At 32.6% G+C, this 18,419-nt stretch overlaps 1 protein-coding gene across 1 annotated transcript in view; it reads right to left on the bottom strand.

Moving 5' to 3' along the window:
* The window catches only part of LOC143248122 (thrombospondin type-1 domain-containing protein 4-like), a 203,382-nt gene extending 187,908 nt beyond the window's left edge, over positions 1 to 15,474 (bottom strand). Inside the window, exons 1-2 of the mRNA XM_076496555.1 lie at positions 15,368 to 15,474; positions 3,477 to 3,576 (exon numbers count right to left, since the gene is read on the bottom strand). Coding sequence (XP_076352670.1) covers positions 3,477 to 3,576; positions 15,368 to 15,474 — 207 coding nt within the window. The remainder of the gene's footprint in view (positions 1 to 3,476; positions 3,577 to 15,367) is intronic.
* Positions 15,475 to 18,419: the final 2,945 nt, after the last annotated feature.

Genomic DNA, 18,419 nt, shown 5'->3' with positions numbered 1-18,419 from the left:
TGAATTGCAGCGTTGTCCTGCTAAAAGATTCAGTCATTTTTACACAAGCGAGGGCCTTCAGTCAATAAGGATGCTCTCTCGAACCTGCTAATGTAGCCAGCTGCTGTTTGACGCCCCTGTATAACCTGAAGCTTTATTGTTCCATGGAAGGAGAAAGCACCCTAGATCATGATGGAACCTCCTCCACTGTATCGTGTAGAAAATGTCTCCTGTGGGATATCCTTATCGTGCCAGTAACGTTGGAAGCCATCTGGACCATCCAGATTAATTTTTTTCTCATCAGAGAACAAAACCTTCATCCACTTTTCTACGTCCCATATTTGGTGCTTCTCAGCAAAGTTTAACGAGCTGTTTCTGTGGTGTGGAAGGAGGCGTGGCCTTTGAAGACGTTTACAGTTTTTAAGGCCTTTCTCTCGTAGATGCCGTCTTATTGTTCTTGTGCTGCATTCTGCGTCCATAAGGGTCTTAATCTGTTTTGACGATCGGCTGGTGTCTTGCCGGACAACCCGTCGAATCCTCCTGCTCAACGCCGGCGAAATTTTCTTGGGTCGACCGTTTGAAATTTTCGTTCCGTATCCCTCAGGGTCTTATAAGAAATTTCCAATAGCAGTTTCACTACGACCAATCTCACCAGCGATTGCGCGTTGAGAGATACCTTGTTTTACAACTCTACAATTCTGCCTCGTTCAAAGTCTGTCAACTTTTCAACATTTGCCATGTTTTTACCCAAAGTAACACAGGAGATGTCAGTGCGAGATGTTGACAACGCTGATGCTTGAACACAAACGATTAAATTTCGTTACGTGTTTACCGATTAACGCTTCGTTTCAGTATGGTCTTAAACTTTTGACCAGCTAGTATTTAGGCTAATTTCATAGTGTTCATATTTTCCCTATTAAATGATAAAAAAAGATTTTTATTTTTATTTTCCCTTTTCTTATTTTCATCTTTCGAAACTCTACTCAAATAAGCGGTTGAGTCTAACAACGCAAAGTGCATATTTTTTTCTTTATATTCATTGGCCTTAAGACTTTGGCCAGCAGTGTATGTAAAAACGGCTGGTATGGGTTGAGAAAATTTTTATCTAAGAGAGCGAACAACGTTGTTCGCTCCTCTACATAAAATTTTCTCAACTCATACCAACCGTTTTTACATATATATTTTTCTCTACAAATGGGTTTTCTCGTCATCACGAAGCCAATGCAAGTATTTTCACCACATAAGTCTTAAACATTAGAATATACTACAAGATACTCTCTCAGTCAAAAGAAATAGTTTCAAAATTGCAGAATAAAATAATTAAATGTAGTGTAAGTATTTTACTGACCCACTCGATTGACTCAAACCTTCTACGACTATTGACTTTCAATAAATAATGATTTAAACTAAGCATTTACTTTCCTTTATCTACAAGAGCATCACATTAACGCTTCTTTGATATTAGGAGATCAAAGAAGTAGTCACATCTTAGTTTAGTTTATTTTCTACAGCCGAGCGACTTTATATAAAAAATATAGTTGTATTATTTTGCAAGGTGGTACATATATACTGATTCTTCTTGCAAAAATTACTTATATATATATATGTGTGTGTACGAAACAAAATATGTACTGTATGGTATCAAAGCGAGGTATTTAAATCGAGTGTCATTGTAGTTTCATTATTTTTTTCCTCTTTTAGCAACGAAATATATAAAATTTTGTGAACTACATCTTCAATTTAAATTAACTTGTGAGAGAAAAAATGACAAAATGCATTCTACACCAGTTTTATTACAGAAACCTTGAAAATAGTAAGTGTACAGCTAGTTCGAGAAGGTGTCACAGGTTTTATTAACATGAACAAATTATTTGATGTACATCAGATAATAAAAAATAAATCGAGCTACAAGGAAGGAGATGGCAAATGTTGCTGCATAACATGTATATGCGTAAAATGCTTTTTTATTTGGCTTAAATTTGTTGGTACACAACACCAGAACTTCTTTAACACGTGTGTGTACGTGTGAAACGCTTCGCATTTTAGATTTTATCCAGACTTAGATTATTCTCTGCCGAATTAGTGGGAAGAAGAGAAATGATCTTGTCTCTTCCTTGACGTAAGACGGTTGTATATGTGTCATAGTTGTTAGCCAAAACACGAATGTTATGGCGCCAGACGTCTATACCCCTGAGGGTGTGGATGCTTATTGGATATAATTTGTCATTCAGTTTGAAAACTTTCTTTTTTTTCTAACCTATAAATCATAATGTACGATTTTTAGGTTTCACCTTTTAAGACCTCTTAGTTGTTATCAACTTCGTTACCGTTAAGGAACGGTTCTGTGACTTTTTTACAAGTAAAAAATAAATGCTATTGACTCTCCTGTATATTCTTGCGTATTTTTGAGAAGGAAATATTTTATTCACAACATATTTTAATACATACACACGAACTTATGAAGAAAACATCAGTGATGAATATGACAAAAATCTACTGTTACACCAAGAACGTGAACTTAAACTTTACTTTGTAACGTAAAGAAACGGTGAACATGACCAGAAGAAATTTAGTAGTTACGTATCTTATTGTAGCATGTACCTAACGACACATTTTAGGTCGTTGTCCAGTTGCATATTGGCAAACATCCAGAACCAAAAATAGTACTAAGTACTCTTCGTTGGTTCAGAGAGATTTGGATTGGAAAACACTCAGCACAGAATGAAAGGAATCGAAATATATAGATTTCTCTAAAATTGACTTTTCTTTCTTCTCCAAGAATCTAGTACAGAGCTCATAGCCAATAAAATACAACATTAAAGCTTCCTATTGCCGGTACTGACAACAAAAAGAATATTTTATTCTTCAGTGATCGACACATTGAATTAGACTTTCCCTTTAAATCAGTAAGACTTCCCATTAATGTTACTATATTAAAGTCATAGATACAAAGCATCGCGTCAATATTAACGACGAAGAAGTTTTGTAATTTTTAACATTAAATGTATAGTTTGTATTATTTATTTTAGTCTAATTTTATTAAGTGTACAGTTTGTATTATTTATTTTAGTCTCAATCCTTATTAAATGTATAGTTTGTATTATTTATTTTAGTCTAATCTTTATTAAGTGTACAGTTTGTATTATTTATTTTAGTCTCAATCCTTATTAAATGTATAGTTTTTATTATTTATTTTAGTCTCAATCCTTATTAAATGTATAGTTTGTATTATTTATTTTAATCTCAATCCTTATTAAATGTATAGTTTGTATTATTTATTTTAGTCTAATCTTTATTGAGTGTATAGTTTGTATTAGTTATTTTAGTCTCAATCCTTATTAAATGTATAGTTTGTATAATTTATTTTAGTCTCAATATTTATTAAATATATAGTTTGTATATTGGTTCTTTTAGTCTCAATCTTTATTAAAACATAAGCATAGTTAAATTTTCTTCATAATCAGCAACTTTGGTGATAAATTTGGAATTGATATTACCTTTAAGTTGCACAATTGGAAGCGTTTATAAACACCAAGACATTTTCCTTTTCCACGTTTATGATTCCGTCGTGTCCTGATTCGATGATGTGAAATAAACCTATAAAAAACAAACAATCACAGCGCCTTAAAATTGAGATATATAAGAAACATTCAACATAATCATACGTTTAAGAATCGTACACAAATTGAGGAAATAGATTCCAGTGCAAGTAGAAGTAACATAAATTTGTTTGACCAGATTAGTTCTTTATTACGAATAATATATTACTAAAAAATGATAAATTTTCTCTATACAATCTATTATTTTTGTTTATTCGTTTCGGATATCCATGAAAGTTGCACTACAAGGGCTATCTGCATTATCCGTCTCTAGTTTCGAGCTCACAGAGCTGGAGGATGCGCAGCCACTTATTTGCCTAGCTCTAATCGGGTAATTTGACGTGCTACTCTGACAGAATACTCACAGGTGACAGATTCATACTCCGGCACAATAAACATCAAGTGAAGCCTAAGCCATTACTCCTTTTAATGGTTATCATTACACAGAACTAGAATAAACATGCTTTTTGGAATATTCAACCTTTTATTCGTCATTGTTAAATAAAATTATTTAAATCGACATAAATGTGTAATGTTTTCATTATTTATTATCTAATAATGTACATTTTGAATATGAATTATTTTTTTATATGCCTTGTACATGAAACTTATTTGTGTTTTAAAGTCTCGAATACTTTATGCTCATAAACGTTTTTTGAGAACTTGTAATTCTATACTTTCCAGAATTAGATAAAAGGACAACATAAAACAAGTTCAATCGGGGTACCACAGAAGTTAGGTGGGAGAAATCGCACCATAAAGTCTTTAGATGACTAATTAATTCATAAAGTCATTAGATGACCAATTAAACCTAAACTTCGTAGCACAGCACGTTTCTTCACACTCACATTTTGTGGTTGCGACTAGCATAGTGTTTAACATGTCAAGCTACTAATCAAAGTATCATGATTTCAAAATGTGGCACTGAACGATCTTGTCACTTTCATCTGCGGTCATGTTTTAAAAATAAAAGTCAATTCAGTCTTTCGCTTCAATGAATCGTACAAAACCCTTAAGTTGACGCTTGCTGCTTGCTGACTGCCTTCTCCATCGGTCACTAGTTGAGAATTAGGTACGATTAAACTGGAACCGTAAGGATCTTTGGCCTGGCCATTTAACCCACATACGGATTAAGTGCCTCTCAGGTTGATATATGTCATATACATCAGATTCAATTCACGACCTTAAATGTGCTTAGAAACAACTAGCTTAGAGTACCTTTTAAAGAAACAAAAATTGTTAAAGAACAACTGTCATGGTGTGAACTCGTTTCTACAAACTGGAGAAGTATGATTATAAATAATTATATTTGTCATAAGACATTATGCTCAATCTGTTATATTTTTAACATCTGATTGTTAATCTAGTCCTTTAGGGGTTTTCAAAAATCAGAAAAGTGTATAATAATAGTATTTTAACCAAAATATATTTGTCATATCCACTGCTAATGACATGTTTTTGCTCAATCCAGAGCTCATCAGGTAGACTGAGACACAACAAGCATAATACTGGTCGGAAAACGTATATAAATCAACAATTATTGTAGTATGAGTTCCTTTTCTAAGATAGCAAAGTATGGTTATGATTAATTATAGTTTTATATGATGAACCTAGCGTGACTGAAATATTATTATATATATAAATATTCTTCTAATTCTTAAAAATTCTCAAAGGATTAGACAAACAATGTTATGTTAAACTATTATCAGCCTGTTACTAATGTATTGTGACAAATATAATGAACTCATTAGATGTTAAATACATATGCATCTAACTATTGAAATATGTAATATTTGCAAAAAATCACCTTAAGGTAACTTGTAGATTTGGAGATGTTTACTTTTTATAATTATATGCAATAATTTAAACCAGAATTCGACAGATATTGAGAGTATGCAATTTAAAACCTAAAAGGATTCAAAACAAACTTGACCATCCTTGCTTAATTACATTTTATTTTGCTTTATTTATAATAGCTTACATTTTGCATCTAGTTAACAGCAGTTACACATTTTAACTTTAATTATACAATTTATCGAAGCGCAAAGTTTATTTTTTATTTCTTTAATTATGGTATTTTTAGACGTTTGAATTTAGGTTAAATGTAAGCATGTTTAATCTGAATAACACCTTAGGGTCTTGAGAGCTAGTTAGAGAATCTTAGATTCACGTATAGCTGACTAATTTTGAACTAACAAGGAAAAGCAGCCAGACAGCAACAACTACTGACTGGATGGCTTTATTTAACTCTGAATGAAATAACTCTTATAATGCACCAGGCTGAAAGTGCAGATCGTATTTAACTTCATCGCGACGGAAACATTGGACCTCAGAAACGGTAACCTTTAAGTTTTGCCCCTTTCATTACACGTAAACAAATGAGCTAACAAGACTATATTGTTAAAAACACAATTTAGCACATGACCTTCTTTGAGGATCTTTGCAGACGATGTTACGAGTTAAAGACAAAATAGTTGGATATATGATATTTGTGTTTATAGCACATAGATTTATAAGTTTTCACTCACACACACAAATATATCAATATGTAGAATGTTAGAAACTGTAAAATATCTTAAGTATCCATTTCTTGTCATGGAAATTTAACGTGCACTGATAAGAGAATTTTCTAAATGCATACGACGATAACTGGAGTGAAACACTCTGAAAAATGGACGCTTAAAAGTATTAAAGATCTAACTGAATATAATAAGATCTATTCATAAATATAGTCTTGTATATTTATTATATAACATTTTTGTAACCAAAAATATATATGTTTATCTTAAAATAAACCATCTTCGTCAAATTACAGATTGTTCATTAGTGCACATGCAAGAGAAAATATAAAAAAACCTTAAGTAATGTTTTATACATTAAATAAATTTCTGTATTTATAGAGCTCATGCTGTTACTGGCACATTACAAGATCTATATTTGTCGCAAATGAAAATAGAAGGAACTTTCTATAACTGTAGGAGAGGGGTGCTAATAACATGGATATTATTTCGACGTTTTCTACATTTCATAATCAAACCGTCGTTACGTTTTGTTTCGTGCATATTAGATTTTTATTGTTAGTTTCTGATGGCTTCACCTGAAAGTTATCGTTTGTTATTTACTTTACCTAAAACAAATCTTTCTAATTAGATTTTTTTTTTACACTTATTTATTTTGAATTTAGAAGTTGGTTAAAATTTTATTGTATGAGTTTATATTCACTTTGGTTGCTGTGCATTAATTTCATTTTCTGGATATCTATTTTTTTTCAATTTTACTGACAAATTCGTTTTACTATTTATCACATATTGCTATAAGATTGTAATATTAGTTTATTTTTATAAAATAATTTGCACTTTCTCGTATTTCAGTTGTGTTACCTAAAAGTGTTCTAGCATACTTATATATCCCGAAAGTTTAATATCAGTTTCTTTTTATATTATGCTCGTGTTGGGAACAGCACAGATAGTTTATTGTGTAGTATCGTGTTTAAGTGCAAACAAATAAACATTTTTTTTTTACATGCACTGTAAAGTTAAAGTAAAATAGTGCTGTTATTCCAAAGTTTGTTTGTTTGTTTATTGAATTTCGCGCAGACCTACATGACGACTATCCGCGGTAGCCGTCCCTAATTTAGAAGTGTAAGACTGAAGGAAAGGCAGCTAGTTATCACCACTCACTGCCAACTCTTTGGTTACTCTTTTATCAACGAATGGTGGAATTTACCGTTACGGTATAACGCTCATCTGGCTGAAAGGACGAGCATATTTGGTGTGAAGGGGATTCGAACCCGCGATCCTCAGATTGCGAGTCGACTGCCTCAACCACCTGGCCATGCAAAGCCGTTATTTCAAAGAACTTCATGTTTGTTTAACATCATACTTTCCTTTCATTACCTAGTAAGTTCTTAAACTCAACATTTAGTCACTAAAGGACATTAATTTGTTTTATATATATATTTATATGTGTGTGTGTGTTCTTATAGCAAAGCCACATTGGCTTATCTAATAACTCCACCGAGGGGATCGAACCCTTGATTTTAGCGTTGTAAATCTGTAGACTTACCGCTGTACTAGCGGCGGACTCGTTTTATATACTAGAAAAGTACTTACACACAATGAGCTTGAGAGTGAATGTTTTTTCTTCTTTTCGTTTTCTATGTAATTGAGTTTACTTTGACTTCCAAACCTTTAAATTCTGATGAACTAACCTTTAATGAAAGCTACATTTTACCTTTCATAAAGCACCTGAAAGTTATAATCTTACAACATTACCGGTTTTTGATAATATTTAAAGTGACGCTAAAATCTTAGACATCACCAATTTCCGATAATGCTTGATATATATAGGTTAACCACGTAACGTTAGAACCTTACAAAATCACCGGTTTTTGATTATATCTGATATATAAAAATTAATCAAGTAATGTTAGAGCCTTACAAAATCATCAATTTCCGATAATTTGTGACATATGAAGGTTAACCAAGTAACGATAGAACGTTACAGAATCACGGGTTTCCGATAATTGTTGAAGAAACAATCATCTGAACATTAAAAGGATAATAATAAGCTCAAAGAATATTTTTCCGTTAGCCAAACAAACATTTTGACTACCATGAACAAACTATGTTAGTAACTAGTTATTAAAAAAATAACATGTTATCCTACGTTATCTGAAATGTAATGTATCAGCAAATCAGCAATAAAAATTTCAAAGCGACTATTTTGTACTTCTGATTACGTACACGTACAAGTATTTGACATTTTGAATCGGAATGGTACTTTATGCATATAAGATCTAAGTTCCAGGTGAAATATCTCGAGATTCAGGCACAATCGCCACTAATTTCGAACTACAAACTAGAGTGCAAACAAAAATAGCGAGATTGACTCCCAAGTTCATAATGCGACAATACTTGAAAACGAGGAGTGCAGTCGTGGCATATCGTGGGCTCGAGCTTTAGACCTTTCGATTTGCAACCTCTTAAGCCTATCTACATGTGAAAATACACCAGGCAACTACAAAAAAAAAAAAATAGATGAACGAGAAACAAATTAAAAATAACAAAAACAGGAAATCTTATGTGTTTTTGTTAATTTCGCGCAAAGCAACACGAGGGCTATTTGCGCTAACTGTCCCTAATTAAGCAATGGGAAGGTACCTAGTCATCACCCCCATCGCCAATTCTTGAGCTACTCTTTTACCAATCAATAGTGGGATTAACCGTAACAATTATAACGTCCCCATGGCTGAAAGGGTAAGCATGTTTGGTGCGACGAGGATTTGAACCTGTGACTCTCAGATTACGAGTCGAGAGCCTTTACCACCTGACCATGACGGGAAAGCTCTCCATATCCCATCAGTCCGTTCAAATAAATTCACAATAATAAACCACACATGTTACATGATCTTTATGTTTTTAAACACTATCAAGATTGTGATCGCGTTGCTCAGTTATTTTAAAGCCTTAATATTTTATTTATTAAAAAAGCACCTATTTTCTATAAATTCCTGTTGAATCCGTTTCTGTGTATGCTTCATATTCGAGGAATAATACGGTTTAATTCAGAAACGTTGAATAGCTATCGCCTTTTTTTTTAACGAAAATGAAACGAAATATTCTTTCGTTTCTCCTTGAGATATTTACTCAGAACGACTCTGACAAGAATGAATGGCAGAGTGTGTGTGTTAGTAGAGAGGGGATTAATGTGACTGGTACATTCTTCTTAGAAATTCAACCACGTCTCTCTAGTCGTATATCAGTGGAATTCAAAGCGGCACCTCACGAATCTTTCAGGTTCACAATGGGAATTCTTATAGATATTTTGGAATATACTGAACCTCATACTGTACTACTTTGTGACGCTTATTCTTGCCACTCACAAATATCTATTATAGTTGTTCACAAAACGAAAATATTCTTGGCACCAGCACTACTTCTAAAAGAAGAACACCTAGCGATGTTAAAATTCAAAATATAATCTATCTGTAGTCGTCATTTTTGTATCGATCGTCTCAATTAAGTATTATACTCCCAAGTAAGGAAAATTGGGAAGCGAAGAAAAATAGCAATCATTATCGTTGCATAATCGAATTTAATTTACAACATTTAAAATACATTGTTCAAATTGCTCTACACTGATAAAGTGTTTTCATGTTCTAACCGTAAATTTTTCTGGAGTAGTACATTCAATTGAATCATTTCGTTAACTTGTTCGTTATTCCAATGATATTGATTGAAGTGGGAGTTTGTCATCTCCATAGTTCTCATAATTTTCAAAGCAGTTAAAAATTTTGTTTGCTTAGTACTCGTAGGCTATTTACGCTTTCTGTTTATAATAGATTAAAGGGAAAGCAGCTAGTCAACACCACCCACCGTCACCTCGTAAGATATTCTATGCGAATAGTGGGATTTGACTCTCACCATTATAACGCTACTCACTGTCCTAACGGCGATAACGGGTCGCGAGTCACTGAACCTGGGATTCAGATTTCGGCACACTCTAACTGTTGACCCGTATACAGCCCCAGCCACAAAGTACATTGACAAAAATACCTTATGATAAGACAGAATAACATCATCGATTTCCCGCTACTTTGTAATCAAGAAACACTTTTATCCTTTGTGTAGATAGACAAACGGTAGAACTTCCTATTTACTGAACATGCAAAACAGAGTAGAGCGTGTATTACATAGGGTACCATATCACCATATAAAAAGCAATTAGACGAAACTAATATTTCATGCTGAATACATGTTTTATCTTCTTCTGCTGTTTGACGAAGGATTAAATTATCTCTATTATGAGAAGTCATAACTAATATATCACGCTTTACATGACTCATAGTAGATCATAGGGCTTTTAATGTTAGCAATTGGGTTTTCGATACTCACGGAAGATATAATAAAAATAGTTCATTGTAAGCTCTGTGCTTAACAACAAATAACTAATACATATTCCATACATTAGAAGACAAAAGTATGTCAATCTTCTGTTTGCACTTAAACAATTAGTTTTACGTTGTACTTTCACTGAATATGTTTTAAACAAAATTACTTATTTTTAATGCATCCTAAGTATCATTCATATTACTGCAGACAATGAAATAATTCCTTAGACTTTCGTGTAGTATATTTAACACATTTTTAAATGCGCATTAGTTAAAAACACATTAAAATTTCGTTTTAAACATTCGTTAATAATACTATTTTTAAGAGAAATCATTTTCAAACATTATATATTTTGATGTTTGAGTCTTTTACATTTTTCTTCTATTTTCATGTTACATGATTTTATTAAAAGATTTTTCGATAAATTTTTGCCTTAACAACGCAATGTTCTTACAGTTACTACACACATTATTAATGTAAACGATTAAGTTATTATAATGAGGTTACATCAACTGATGAAATTCTTAATGGGGTTAGAATAATTTGACTCTCGCGTGAGCTTTGTATTTCCGGTAAAGTCAGGCGGGCTAAGACATCTGCATGTAAATTTATTCGTTCAACTTCTTGCAACCTGCATTCTGTCACCTTTCTGATGATCAGAGTAGGGAGGAAAAACCGTGTTCCTCGAATTTCATTTTTCGTTGCCAAGAAAAAAGGTCAAAACTTCTACGGTATCAGACATAACAGTCAATTATTTCCTGGCCTGCTTCCTTTTGATTAAGCAGGCGTCAATTAGGTTGCGAATAGAAATTACTGTAGAAATTACACTATGTAACAAAATTTTGCTTTTTCTTGTTCCTGGCAGCAAGTGTTATTTCCCAGTTGTTTATCCCTAAAGTAAATGGAAAAGATCTATTTTTCTCTTCAAACTTTGCTTTTGTGACCTGGGAGCGTAAAGCGAAAACACGATGGGACACTATGTTTGGAGGCTGATACGTGAAAGCGATTTACATTACAGTAGCAAATCTCGAAAACTACCACTTCTAAACATTTCAGTTCGTTTTGTATAACTTTAGTATAAATACATGTAAATCTTGATTTATATGTTGTTTTATTAAGACCTTATATAAATAACAATGTGCAAATTTGTCCGTTTTTACATAGAAAATAGGTTAATTTCTAAATTACATTATCCAGGTCACAAAAGCAGTTTGAAGGAAATAATAGCGATTTTCTGTACTTTCACAACATACGCAATTAAGAAATAACACATAATATCCAGGAACAAAAATTTGTGTTACATAGTGGTATTCCACAATATGATTTCAGTTAGTGTATATTTATTGCAGTTACTCACAGCATTATTGAAGAGTACACTAAGGCAAAACAGCCTGCTTAGCAATCGATCAACGTATAAAGAACACAAATGTTTTTTTTTCTGAATCATTGGAAACGCATTTTTATACAAGTTTTATTTATAGGAATAGTTTTGAACATAACAGTACGTTTTGTAATATGAAATTAACGATGTTATTGGGTTGAAAATGCTCATAGATACCGAATGCTTTGGAAATGTTGGTGCTATAGTGACGTATGTTACGAATGGTATTCCATCGGTGTTTTGTTACATCCTAACTTTTGAAATTCACTAACTTTATCCATTATATTAAACCTCTTTTATGCACTTCAACTAATGTGCCCTTTAACTTCACGTATACCAGTGAACACTGTGGCAACACCTGTCTTGGGTCATTACACTGACAATTTCTAAGAATAGAGTGAAGACTGTTGTTCTGTTGCATTGTATGTTGTCATTATAAATGGCTGTTGTTCATACCAACCTATTCAATCCAAACTTACAGACTTTGTAAACATACACTTAGCAGTTTATATGGTCCATTCATTCAGACCATCAGAATGTGTAGGGTATGATGGAGTGTTCATTTTCATTACATTTAGTACTCAACCAAACTCTGCAAACACTGTTAACACCTACTCTTTAATATGGGTGGACTGATTTAGGTGATCTAACGTGATATATGTTGCGAACTGACAAATTATCAACAAAGGGCTGTGTTCAATTGTTGATTAGTGGATAACCTTCAATCTTAAAAATGACCAAAGATACCAACTATCCTTTTCAGACACTGGAAGAAATTCAGAAATATCTTTATCTATGTTGTACAGAGAAAGTAGTACAACGTTTTGTTTGAAGTGCCCTGTCATGATAAGCTTTATCTCTAAGCAATACACAAACACACGGTACAGAGTCTCTTCTACGTCAACACTATCTTAGCGATTGGCCAGAAGTGCCATTTCTGCAGGTTTGCTTTAGGGTATGACACTGTAGTGCGTTTCTTGCCCTTCATTTATGTAAGGCTTGGATAATTTTATTGTTTAAAATGTAAGAATCATCTGACAGTTTTAACTAATTAAATAATTGCCAAAGACTACGCACATCTGTACTATATTCATAGCTCTGTGATTATTACACTTCACTATGTTCTACAATAAGAAGTGCTCCAACAACATCTCGATCCTATAATTGCCTCCTTATACTCTTAAATGCCATTTCTCATAGTGTCCATCCATTAGTGGTATTTTAGTGCCTTGGTATTCATCTGGATTCCTCTATTACTATCCAGAATGATGTTGAGCGTAATTGTATTCTTACAGTTGTGTTGTGATCCAAATACAAAACCATTCCTTCTCATTTTCTAGCTTGAAAGGTACTTTAACGGTTCTCTCTTAGATTCAAATAATAGCAGAAATGGTTGAAAAATAGTATAAAAAATATCTTTCTTTGTGTACAGTAATGGCAATCGGTAGTGGTAAATGTATGACTATACTTAACAGTTACATACTTCACATTATCTTAAATCTGTGACTGCATTGCTCCAATTCCATAATGACTGGTATCTGTATTCATAATGAAAACTAGTGCTAACATTCTTCCGTGCATTTAAAATATATCGTATATAATTAGTGCAGAATGTGTTTCTGTTTGGAAAAACTTCACCATGAAATGTTACTAATTCAACACAAACATGAGAAAACTATGTGCTTCTTTCTTATATGTACGCTGAACCCTGGGCAGTTCAGTTGTGACGTCAGTTGGTATGATGACATGAAACTATATTTACAACATTTTCTGTAATATTATTTGTGCGTTAGAATAAATATCAGTTTATTCTATATGCACTCATGAAGTCCACTGTTCCTGAGCTTCATTTGGTTTGCATATGATGGCTTGGCTTTTCCTCGGAGCTGTAGCTCACCTTTCTGTAAGATATGCAAACTAAAATTTTCTACAGTATGTCCAACCTTAAAATGACAATGTTGAAAACGCTTTCACAGCTAAAAATGTTTGTTTTTCATAGGATTGCACCGATAACAAAACAGAATCGAACTTCTTTACTCACAGAATTGATCTCTGTTACAGGAAACGTTGGTGATTTAGGAGTAATTTATAATACATTACAAGATCAAAAAAGTTCGTGTAATTCATACATACATCTGAACACCTACCACTCATATATGTTGCATGTACTGAAGTGTATCAAGCCAATCTCAACTTCGAATGAGTTGGTCACTATCTTTGGAAACAAGCTGACTGTTGTATCTGTTTAATTCAATGGTTATTTACCTGGAGTCCACAAGTTTAATTTAACAAGATATTCTTGCTTTTATCCCTTTTGTCACTGCTGGATTCTTCGATGATAAAACCTGCCGCTGTTTCCGAGTTACGCGGGTTATGAGCAGTCAGATATGACAAAACAAACTAAATTTTTTTGTAAAGAGTGACACATTTCTATTTTTTATTACAAAATCAGTTCAACTACAGTTAACTCTCAGGAGTATATGTGTAACACAGGGGCGTAATTTTAGCATATCAGCTAACATTTGCCTATCCAACAAGTAATTACTAAACCATTCATTATTTCAATCCTTATAAATTAATCTTGATATCCATTTACATTTTTTGAGCTCTTTGATGATCCTTCCATAAACTTGTCAAGGAGATTATTCTGGTGATATTTACATAGTTTATGAAATAATCATTCTTATCATCCAACTACACATGTAGCCTAGTTTTTTTTTTTCTTCTGAGATTTAGAGCTCCAAATTTGACATGGTATAAGACTCTCTTTTCCACAAAGTTAAACTGTCAAGATACCTCTCTATAACTATTTCGAAGTCACAGAACTGACTGTTCTATACTCAAGTTCCGTTACAGCTTATACTGGTTCTCAAGTTAAGCATTCCTAGCATACTATAAAATACTTCAAATTTTCCAACACTTCTTGACTGGAATAGTAGAATCAGGTTTCCAAAATGATCATTTTTTTATTTAGTGATTGATGTACCAATGCAAGAGAAGACACTTATCTTGCCTTCATCCTTTCATTAAATCTTTTATTGAGCTTGAACTTGAGATTTAGTGTCTATGCCATCATAGTGAATACACTTTTCTGCCTCTCTGCTGAACCCCAAACTTCCTGATGATCTTTAATAGTACCAGCAAACTTGTCATAGTAGAGCACTTAGTTGCACTAGTGGTTATTTGTCTCTCAAAAATATTACAGCTGCCCACCTTCGTACGATGTATCACAGATCAACAAAAACCACCTTCAACCCCTTTTCTTTTTGTCTTGCCACTACCATGGTAGTCCATATGTGAAGTTACAGTGCAACAAAGGTGTCCTGTAGAAACCCCTCCGAGAAACAGAAGAGTGCTCAGGCTCACCCATATCTCAGAGACTTCCGTTCGCTATCTTCTTTTCTTTACTGATAGTATCAGGTGAGCTAATATTAATGATAACTAAACTAACTTATTTGAAAGCTAGGTAACTGTACACTGATTACTTTGGCAGAGTGCTGGTAGTCATTTTTTACCTGAAGGAGGGATTCTTTAAGTTCTTGGTAGGTTCACCAAGGTGATCGCTACCCAAACAGATATCTTTATTTTCTGATGGTGCATTCTTCTTATTGGAGAAACTCATTTACATACGACAAAATAAAAAATGAGAAATTTCTAAGAACAATAAAATATAAGACAGAAGATACAGAATAAAGCCTAATAGTTTACACTTCTATTAAGTTCCTGTTCACAGTAAAAACCTTTAATATGTTTATCCTACTCTGTGGTATTCAAGCTAAATAATAAAATCGTACAGGTACGTCGTATATCTCAGTAGTGAACGAGGGTTTTCACAAATGGAATGGAAGGAAACAAACTATGTTATAATGAATAATACCAGTCAATGGTAACAATATACTAAAAACTTTATTTTTGATAGAAAAAAATCATGAAATGCTTAAGCGTTTGAAGTTAACAAATGTAACTAGATGATAAATAAAAGGAACACGTGAACATTTGTGTTTGAAAAGACACCGGGACTACAGGAATTTTCTGTACTTCTTCATTATAAAATGAAATAATTTATTCTATAAGCCAAACACGAAGGGCATAGGAATTCGTTGTTTTACTAAATGATCTACTGCATTGATAAATTATCCAAGCATTTCACTTCTTTTTACATATGTTGAATACGGTGTTTCTTGTTTGAGGAATATAGATAGTGAAAAGCCAAGTTTAATGTTTTAAGTGTTTATTTACATACCTATCATTTATATATGTTTTATTTTTTTATTAACCATAAATCTACACAATGGGATGTCTGTGCTGTGCCCACCACGAATATAAAAACCCGGTTTTTGTCGTTATGAGACTCTAAACTTAAATGCGTAAATAAAGGATTGCTATATTACACATTAATAAAAAAAGAAATGTTTAAAACGTTTGTAAATTATCTCAGATTAAAGTAGCTAAAAATAATTTTTCAATATTGAAAGCTGTAATGATAAGAACACTCATCCTTGAGATACTTACACTGACTTAGTGAGTGTAGACAGAATAGGCTAGTATGCTTAATGTGATTGGTGTATAAATGTAGATATGGGTCTAAAATATGTTTTATATCGTTCTTTGGAAACGTCAGTTTAAGTCTTTGACAAATAAAACTCTTTCACTATATCATATACATTAAAATAGGGAACTGCTTTAACTGAAATATTTTACCAGAAAATAAAAGAGAAATATATGAAATTAACCTCAGCGTGTTGTAAACTTAGAGCAACAATATGTGTTTTTATATAGTTTTTCTTTAAGTTATTTTTCTTTTTTTTCTTATATGTATTTGTAGTATCTGAACAAAATCGTCAAAATATGTAATCAGTGCACACATGATAAAAACAGGGTAAATCACAATAATATATTCTAATATAAAACTGACTTTGTAAAACTTACTAATGTTCTATAAAGCTTTTGATATATTATTTTATTATATTCCAGAATTTGTTCAATTTCTTTATTTGTAAACTCAGAAGAAAGAGGAGGAAAACCAGGATCACATGAAGAAAGATAATCGTGTTAGCTGCAAAACTTAACCTATTTTTTTTAGTGAGTAACAGCCGGGTATTTGAACAGGAGTTCTTAGGTCAAATCCGATGAGCGAGTACATATGGAATCCATTGTGAAAATAAAAGCTAGAAAGTTCTAGATCAGGCCAAGAAAGTCATCTTCCAACGGTTTCGTCCTGTTTCCTCTGTCGTCTACTGAAGTTGTTAAGCTAGTCAGTCCGCACACGAGTAGCTTTTGCCAAATATCGGTTTAGTTTTAGAATGTCTCTCTTTCCAAATAAATAAATAACTACCAGATCATCAGTTCATTTTTTTCCATATAAAATTCATTAACTTCATTTCTAGAATTTATTTTAAAATCAGTTATAAATTTAGAGAATGACAATTAAAGACGTTTCACGATTCTCCTAACCCCATGTAGACTGATATTGCTAAAAACTATTTTGATGGCTAGCTGTCGATGCTTTTTATAATAAATCAACATATTTTCTGTTCGGGTAAAATTTTCTTGCGCGTGTGTACCTTTTTCAAATACTTCACATTTTCGCATGTAAATACGAAAAAAAAAGATATTTAATTACGTTTTTATTAAATGTAATTTTAGCATGTAAACAAAACTTATAGACTTAAAAATATGATGCTTTCCATTACAAAATTCCTCTGTGCTCACTAAAGAAACAAATCATTCACATAAAATTGTGCATTCAGCTATAAAGTAAACACTGATACCTTTTGTACCTTTTTGAAGCTAAAATTAAATTAATTATTATTTATATATAAATATAAATAATATTAATATAAACAGCATATGTGTATTTATTTATTTATTGTTTATGGCGAGGAATGATCCGACTTATATGGTCAAACACAGTTTTTCTCAAGAGTTTTGACATTGATGGCGCTATTTCTTTTGTGATCATTAGCTAGTAAGTTTGAGTATCGTTTGCGTTAATTAGATCGTCCCTGCGTGGCCAGGTGATTAAGGCACTCGACTCGTAATCTGAAGATCGTGAGTTCGAATTCTTATCACACCAAACATGCTCGTCCTTACAGCTGTGGGGGTGTTGTAATGTAACAGTCAATCTCGCTATTCGTTGGTAAAATATAGCCTTAGAGTTGGCGATGGGTGATGTTGACTAACATTACACTACTGAATTATGGATGGCTAGCACAGGTTAGCCCTTGTGTAGCTTTGCGCGAAATTAAAAAAAAACCAAACTTGATTAGATTTCTGTAAACTTACAACTGTCGTTAATTGTAAAATCACTCTAGTAAAGTTTTGCCTTTCACGGTAAGTTGTTTGTATCAAATAATTACTTATCTCTTTCAATGTTTATAAAACTGCTGTGAGATAATAGCCATATATTATCTTGTGCAGTTAAGTTGGCCTTATAGTGATTTACTTTTCAAGGATTTAAGATAAGTTGTAAAATCTGCAAGTCTTCCAATATTTTTGAGTACTCAATGCTAACATATCCCAATAACGAATTTCCTCTGTCTTTTTATGGTTTCTTCTCACTTTTAT

This window comes from Tachypleus tridentatus, chromosome 4 (assembly GCF_004210375.1).
Source record: "Tachypleus tridentatus isolate NWPU-2018 chromosome 4, ASM421037v1, whole genome shotgun sequence".
NCBI classification, from domain to species: domain Eukaryota; kingdom Metazoa; phylum Arthropoda; class Merostomata; order Xiphosura; family Limulidae; genus Tachypleus; species Tachypleus tridentatus.
The sequence above is the reverse complement of the archived record's forward strand: the minus strand, read 5'-3'. Positions and strand labels throughout refer to the sequence as shown.